At 36.4% G+C, this 8,969-nt stretch overlaps 1 protein-coding gene and 1 long non-coding RNA gene across 2 annotated transcripts; both read right to left on the reverse strand.

The window, feature by feature from the left end:
* LOC107639893 (ethylene-responsive transcription factor ESR1-like) lies at nt 1,459-3,001 on the reverse strand. The gene has a single exon (XM_021122702.1). It carries the CDS (start codon nt 2,902-2,904, stop codon nt 1,732-1,734), a length of 1,173 nt encoding a protein of 390 aa, XP_020978361.1. The 5' UTR covers nt 2,905-3,001; the 3' UTR covers nt 1,459-1,731.
* LOC110262717 lies at nt 6,817-8,081 on the reverse strand. Its single transcript, XR_002347706.1, has 3 exons — nt 7,465-8,081; nt 7,224-7,335; nt 6,817-7,065 (listed from the first exon to the last, which is right to left on the reverse strand). It is a non-coding gene; the product is annotated as an uncharacterized LOC110262717 (long non-coding RNA).

The following is an 8,969-nucleotide window of genomic DNA, read 5'->3' on the forward strand; positions in this document are numbered from 1 at the left end:
GACTCATCTGAGGATTTCAGAATCTGAATATAATCAATAAACATTTTGGGCTCTGTAAAGAACAAATTAAAGATTAATGTATAATTCAGGAATAAATTTATAACAAAGAAAATAAATCAAGTGTGTACAATGAGATAAAAAACAATTAACATGCAGGTATAGTCTACACATCACATGTCAAGTAAAGACAAGAAACAAACAAACTAAGGAGTGGCCCAAGCAGGTACACACAAGGCTTATTTTTAATTGAATAATGCCAGTTCTGATCGATTGTGCATTAGATTATAAGACTATTATTACACATGCATTGACATTTTATGCCCGTTTAAATGACTACGGAAAAATACATAAGCATCTCACTTTTTCCCATCTACGTGTAACTCACAGATCAATTTTTAGTATTAAGAGTAGTTGAAAGGAGTACTAGCAGTCTAGCATGACTTGTTTATCAAAAATGCTTTGTGCATAAAAAAAAATAATCCACTAAATCATTTATAATATATTTATAAATAAAAATATTTATAATTTAATTTATTTTTAATATATATTTTATATTTTATGAATATGGTTGATTTTAGTATATATCTAACATATTTATTAGCTTTTATTGAAGTTTCCAATCATCTTTGCTTATTAACATGACCAGATTCAGCCCAAAAATATCCAAAAAGATCCAGTTTCATATTTAAATAACAGAAAACTAACATCGCGCGGAGAAGATTGTTGGCGCAGTTGAGTACTCACTCTTTCTTAAATCTAGAAGCTATGCTTGGTTGACAGAGGCCGACGCAGAAGCTTGATAGTAGAGGCGAGGAGATGGATGGTGGCAGACGCGACGTCAAGCTCTAGGGTTTCAGCATCTTCTACAGATCTCCCTCGAAGGTTTTTTTGCCCTCTTCTACTTTGGAGAGATTTTGGTTTGAAATGTGAATGTTTGGGTTTGTGTGAAGTGAAAAGTAATTTAAGATTATGAATGTTTATTTGGTGCTTGGGTGTAGGAGTTTTAATTATACATCAATCAATGGAGGATTTATAATTTGCTCAAATAACATATGTTGCGTAGATTTTAAAAAATAATTACGTTAAGTTAAGTTAAGTGTATACTAAAATTAGTTATTAGTTTAAAATATATGTTAAATATAAAATATATATTAAAAATAAATTAAATAACATGTATATTTTTATATAAGAAGAATCTTATAAAATCATCAAAATTTATTATTTTTTATATGAGATACAATATATTGTTGGATTACTAAATCAAAAAAACTAAATTAAAAAAATTGAATTAATGGCCGAGTAATAATTGCTAAAAACAATAAATTTTGATTATTTTCTAATATTTCTCTCTACACAAATATATAAAAACCTGGTGGATAATTTTAGTGTAAATATAGTATTTTTGTTTCATAAATCTCCACAAAATTCAGCCACAAATAATTAAAAATCTTGGTAGTGGGAGAAGAAAGTTTATTGCTATCAATGACATCGCACAAGGATTTCACAAATTGAGGAGGCATCAGCAGATCGATTACATAGTGATGATGAGTTTGGAACCCTAAAATAGCAGCAAAAGATAAACAAAATCCTAACTATAATGATTAAGGACAATCTTATTAGTGAAAGACAAAAAACACACATAGCCAAGTTGATGCACAATGCAATGCAGCAGAAACTACAAAATTAAATTGAGACAACAAAAACACATCATAAATCATAGTCATTTCAGAATTATGCATCCTGAAAAATGTTGTCTATGATAGAGCAATCTACTTCTGCATGATTATTATCATTATTCAACATCATCATCTTCATGATTTGGTTGTCATTCTCTTGAAGAGGCATGTTAGGCTGCATAACCATATTGCTAAAATCATTATTGAAACCACCACCAATCTGCTGCATGTAATGGAAACCCTGCTGATCCAAATGCACGCCGAAACCATCGTTTCTCTTCGACTCGCCGGAAACAACCAGAGGAAGAGGAGGGGGAAGAAGTGACGAGTGGCATGAACCGTCTGTAGCAGTGGTACTGGTACCTAACGATCTCTCGCATTTGTTGAGCTTTGGCTTTTTCTTCAAGAAACCATTAACTATTTCTTCCAACAAGCCTGACGACTCTGAACCTTCATACAGTTGCTCCTTTGAGTCTTCTTCCCCACCACCATGATCAGCTTTTTTATTATTATTATTATTATTATTATTATTATTATTAGTAGTAGTAGTAGTAGTATTATCGATCTTGCTTCCACTGCCACAACCGACATGGCTTGTGTCAGAACAAGGTGCGCTGTAGTTATTAGCAACATTTACAGGATGTGAATTGACAAAACTGCCCTTGGTGTCGCATAAATAGTCGGGGGAAGAAGAGGCTATAAAGTCCTGGAGAAGCATGTCGATGGAGTGAAGGTTTCGCTGTTGTTGGAAGGTTGAAGAAGAAGAAGGGTCAGACCAACAACCCCCGAAGTGGCGGTTATGGCCGTTGAAGAGTTGGTTATGATGATTAAGGAAGCTGAACTGGTTATGAGTGAAGAGGTGGTTATGGAGGTTAAGGAGGTTGTTATGGTTGTTAGTGATGGTGATGGAAGAAGAGTGAGGAGGTGAAGTATGGTACACAAAGTTTGTCCTGGCCTTAAGGCCACGCATGGCTCTGGCAGCGCAGTCGTAGGCGCAGGCGGCTTCCTCTGCGGTGTCGAAAGTCCCCAGCCAACGGCGCTCCTTGGACTGAGGGTCCCTTATCTCGGCGGCGTAACGGCCCCATGGCCTCCGCCTGACGCCACGGTACCTCATGGCTCCGGCGGCGGGCGCAGTGCTGGTGTCTCGCATGGTCCGCTTGGTGGGTTTGTTGGAAGGTGGTTCGGGAAGGGGGGACATGCCGTTGAGGCGCCTCAGCGCTTTGTCCATGTGGAACAATGAAGTGATGAAATGAGCTTTAGTTTGTGTTTGGAAATTAGAAGAGAAGAGAAATAAAGAAGGGAAGGTTGAATGTTCAGACTTGAGAGATATATGATGGGTTGTTCACTTATTTGTAGTAGAGAGTAGAGTAGAGTCTACTAGTACGGTTCCTTTTTATCCTTAGGTTTGGTGATATTTATAGAGGTGTCCTCCTATGTGGGAAAGCATTTTAACGACCCAACATATCCGCTCTTGGTACATACAATTGGCAGGTGAAGTTTATTGCAAGATTGTCAAAAAGAAAAGAGTCCGCTAGGGAGACAATGACATATCTATACAATATGTACAATAGGCTATTTATATGGTCTAAATTAAATTAAAAATAACAATAAATCTTATTTACTCTACTTCCTATCCCTAAATCAAATTACCCCCAATTTACCATTGTTGACCATCCATTACCCTAACCCTCAAACACGTCACTGTCGCTGATCACCAGCCCCCTTCGCCGCGTCATTGTTGTTGGTCACCAACCCCTCCTCCGTGCACCCGCCTTTCTCACGACCCGCATCAGCTCCGACGAGAACTGCGTCGGCGACCCCTATTCGCTGCCATACACCATCGCTGGCAGCATCCACATCGCACCATCTGGCAGCATCCACATCGCACCATCGGCACTGAACCACCAGACCGGTGTCTTGTTGTCCAACCTTGCACATCCGTCACCGCCGACCCACCCAGCATCGCCCAGTCTTCGCGCTTGTACGCCGTGGCTGGAAGCATCCCCGTGGCACGGTTCGCAGCTAAGGATCCACGCCTTGTGTCGCCGCCTGCCGTGGACCATTCACCGGGACCAGCACGAACATCATAACCAGACCGTCGCCGACCATCCACGGTAAGTGGGTTAGTTTCTTTGTTCCGTAATTCATTATTGCTGTTGCATCTTGTTCTAGAGATAGATTATGTTGCTGGGATGGTTGATTCTACATGGTGAAAATGCAATAAGTGCAGTTTTAGTATCCTGGAGCATGTGGGATGAGAAATTGGTTGAGATTGTTGCAATTGATTTAACTTTAGCGGGAATGGTTTTAAAATTTTGGTATTCTTGATCATGATATTGAAACAACTGCTTGACTTAATTGTTTGCTATTTTCATATAAGCTGATTTGGTAAAGTTGAATAATTTAGTGATTTAGCCCAGTTTTGAATTAGGTGTAAGGGTCTCTCTCTTTTGTTGTTATTTATTATTTTAGCTTTCCTTTTGATCGGTTATTTTAATTTAAAAAAACTGGTTTGATTTTCTGGGCTTGTTGATTTATGTTATTTATAATGAATTGTGATCATATTTTGTATCATGGCCTTAATATAATGAAGATGGAAATGATGAATGAAATGAGATATTTAGATGAAACAATTATGGTGGTGATTGATTTTTGTGATGATCAGTTTTTCTTGGACTGACATAAAAACGATTTTTTGGGAAAGAAAAGAAAATCACTTGTGTTTAATATGCATCCTCTTCTCCTAGTTCAAGACGTAATTTTTAAGAAATGTGTAAGAGAATTTTTCTTGGTGGCTTGTCCTACACTTGTTCAAAACTTAAGATATGCAACACAGCATTTGAATTAATTCTTCAGTTGATTTTCTTAAGCTGTCAGGTTTTGAGTTTGCAGGATGTATTTAGAATTATCTAATGAATTAAAGAAATAAAGACTATCATATACATCAAGTTCAGCTTCAATTTTTTTTTTGTTCGAAAACCATGTACATATCTCTAATTTAATCTTCTTCTTGTTCCATTCAAAAAGTAAAAGCATGCTCTTTTTTTTATTATTATTTTTGCTCTAATCACTGTGATAGTAAATCATTCACTGAATAGGGTTCACCCGGTTCATTTTTCTTGTATATGATAGCTTTCTTTTTGAGGAAGGGGAAAAAAGGTTTTTTCCTTTTTACTATTGAGTTGCTGTATGGCTTTTTTTCCAACTCTGGAAAGAAGAGTTAGAAACTGCCATAGCACTATAAAAAGCCTTTCTAACTATTATGTTTTTTGGCCAGTTTTTTATTTTATTTTCCTTGCTTGCTACACTAATGCTTAGATTTTGAAAAGTTGTAATTGATGTTCCATTTTTATTTTGTTTGAAGAAGTCCAAGCTAGAAGTTCACTATCATACATACGACTTAATTTAATTTTTATTATGAACATATCACATAAAAGAGATTAATTTTCTTATATTTGGTGTTAAATAAATTTATTTAATTATAGAACATTTGGTCTCTAGAGCGTACTCCGAATTCAGATATTCATTCCTGGATCGACGTGGTACGGATGGTTACTTCAATAAATACCTGGATGGTTGAGTTACATTTATTACTCTATTGTTTAGGTGTGCCATGTTATTGCTTTGTGTGAATCTAATTTACCTTTATGGTTGTTATGTTTATAATTGGAGGAGTCGGTCTCTCAGACCACTTAAATTCTTGCTGTGGAAGTCCTTTCTCTTAATGGCTCTTATGATTATTTTTTGTATTAGCATCTGTAATGGCTATAAGGTTTTTTGCTCATGTTCTTATAATCTTCCTTTGTTGGTTACAAACTGAATAGAAAATTGCATTGGATTTCTGAGGAACTAGCACGAGGAAGTTAGATCACCATTCACGGCACTTAGCATGAGGACATTGATACAACATGCCGAAGATTTACTAAATGGGAGGAAGAACAAAGGGAGGAAGAAGTAGCATAATAGGGTTTAACTACTGTGAATTTAATTACCTTGAGTTATATAAATTACTTACCGCTTAGAGTCTTGGGAATTTATTTATGATACTTTTGGAGGACTTATTTCAAGTGGATACCTTTTTTTTTTAAACTTCTGTGAATCTGTTGGTGTACAGTTGTTCAGGCATGACACACCTCCGAGTGAGTCAAAATGACCATCTATTTTATTTATGAAAGTAACCATCCAGTTACATACTGAACCAAATACCCGGTTTGTTATGTCTTAGAATAGAGATATCTCTTTCATATTTTCAGATTTGACTTGAATCTGTTATGATTTTGGACAACATGATCAGTGTTCATGACACAAGATCCAATGATTCCTTTGGAATGCATGCTACAGGTAGTATGAGTTGAATAACACGAAGAATAACCATTCACGAATACTGTAAAAGTGAACATCCAATATCATATAGAAATGAACATCCAACATAAATGTGTAAAAATAACAATGTAATTATTTTCTAAAACTACGAGCTATATACCAAAAGACTATATTAAATAACAATCTGAAACTTGTAACAAATTGGATAACCATGATAATCAGATCCAGCATTACCATCAAGCATCAAATAAAATTAAGAATCCAAGAATAACCATCTACGTTCACAACAAAAGTGAACATCCGATCACGTACAAAAATGAACATCCAATATATCTCAAATAATGATAACTATGTATTCACTATCTAAAATGACCCGCTACGTACCGAATGACTAGTTAGTATAGCATAAAGTAATTTACAACAAATTTACTAACCTTACTTGTAAGATAAAGAATAACTATCATGTCTAATCATATATATATAATTCATTGAAATTAATCAAGTAAAATGGTTCATTCCGGCCAAAATAAAATGGTTCATTGAAATAAACTAAGTATAGATTCTTGCAACAACTGCATACAAACTTGAAAACTATATCTTTATAACATAATCCCACCCTTTTCATCTACGCTTGATAATAAATGAATACGAATCAAAACCATATATACATTGAGATGAAAAATAAATGCAAGCACACCCATGTCCAACATATTCTAACTTTTGTCAAACGAGGTTAACAAAGACAAAAAAGATTGTTACAATCACACCTAAACTAAACAACAAAAAAATAAAATGTAACAAATTAGCATGATCATATTCCCTCTTTCATCTTGGATCCATTGTTTTGTCAAATACCTTCTCTTGAGGTGGCTCTCCATTCTGCTGGTTTGGTATTAAATTCTTTGGCTGCACTTTTTTTGTATCATTGCTAGGTTTTTTACCCAAGAAATGGCTAGCAAAGTAGCACTGAAACATAGGATGATGACAATACATACATGCTTAACCCAGTCTGGCAAAGTAGCACTGAAAAGAAGTGTCTAAACTTTACTAACATCTTGTACCTTGCCTGTAAAAATCAAGGACCATTGTTATACGGAAAAAAATGAAGCTACAAAGTAAAAAATCAAATACTGACATGGAACATCAGTGGCCTCAAATAATTTATAAATTATAGATTTAAAAAAAATGAAATTTAGCCAAAGAGGCAAAAACCAAACTAAATACTTAGAATTAGTTCCACATCTTCAACAAAATCCATTCTGAGCATCTCATTAGCCTCATCAAAGACATGGAACTTTAACTGGCTCAAGTCAATATTTTTCCTCTCTATATGATCCTATATAAAATCAACAATAGCCATTAAATAGACTGAAGCTTCCATTATCAACATTGGCAATAGGTATGAATTATATTGCAAAAATAAAAAACAATTATATGAAACCAACAAATATTATAAAGGCAATACCTTCACGCGACCTGGAGTGCCAACAACAATATCAACGCCTCTTCTAAGCTTACTCTCCTGAGTCTGGTATGGAGCCCCACCATATATAAACAGCAAGAACTCAATCCCATTGCACCACCATAAACTTCAAAATCAGCATACACCTAATCAAAGAACATCTGAAGCCTAGGTGTCAAACAAACATACACTATAGAGTAGAACGATAACTTTTATACTGACCTTTTGTAGTCCAAGAGGGGGACGAAGAGAAGCGTCGCGATCAGGCAGAGGGAACGGTGGCGTTAGATTCGTTGACGGCAAACCACAGACAACGCAAAGAAGATGCGGCGTTCAGAGATGAGTATGGTGCGACACAGGTCCACATGGGCGTGCGGATGTCCGGCGGGCAGGCGACGGCGACGGGGAGCTCCTAGTCGACGACTGACGCTCGACGGTAGCACGAGGGAGGCGCGCGGGACGATGGCAGCAACGAACACCAAGCTTGAAGGAAACACTCCAATCGTGCGGGAAGACCGGTTGGGTAGCACCGACTGCTCAAGTTACAGCGGATTTCATGGGGGTTGGTTCTCCAGCGTCGGCGGTGGGACTCTCTTCAGTGGCTGCTTGGTCAAATTGGGGGAGGGGGTTTCTACTAGGTCAACAGGAGAGGGAGGATTAGATGAATGAGGTAACAATAAAGGGAGAATCCTAATTTCATTCAAATTTGAAATTTGAAATAAATAAATAATAATTAATTATTTTAATTATCATTTGATTTTAATTACAAAATTATCCTCATTGTACACATTGTAGAGCAATTATATTGGCTCCTCATACTTTTCCTTATTTAATTTAAATCAGAAATATGTTAAACAATTGTTAAAAATACATTAAAAATTTAATTTAAAATTTAAAAAATACAAAAAAAAGTATAGATAGATAATGAAAATATATATTAAATAATATAAACAATGGATATATCGAATGTTCAATTCACTAAGTGTACAGATAGTTATTCTAATATTAAGATTTAGGTGAGTAATTTGGAGTGTAGTGTATTTTACTTGAATTGGACCAATTTTAGGATCCGTTATTCATGTTGTTCAAAAAAGTCATTGGTTAAATCCTAACATGAAATAAAAGACAATTCTCCACACTGATTGTGCCTTTCACTTCTCACAAATCTCTCACAATCACACTCATATTTTTTCCTTTCACCACGTCGCGACTGAAATCCTTCCGTAGCTTCAACTACCGCAAAGTGCAGTGCTGTCGAACGCCGTCCACCATCCTGACTTCCCTCCTCACGCGCTGCAGCCACCACCAAATGTCGAAGCCCCATTCCGATTCGCGATTCGTAGTAGTGTCGTCGCTCGACCACCGTAGCCGCCCTTTTCTATTCTGCAATTCGCAGCAGCAAAGACGACCACCACAACCCCTCTCCCTCGCATTGGTAGTTGCCCGACCACCGCAATGGCTTCTCCCTCGCTGTAAAATGATACCAAGCTTAAAATTCAAGTGAATTA

Source organism: Arachis ipaensis, chromosome B05, assembly GCF_000816755.2.
Source record: "Arachis ipaensis cultivar K30076 chromosome B05, Araip1.1, whole genome shotgun sequence".
Classification (NCBI taxonomy): Eukaryota; Viridiplantae; Streptophyta; class Magnoliopsida; order Fabales; family Fabaceae; genus Arachis; species Arachis ipaensis.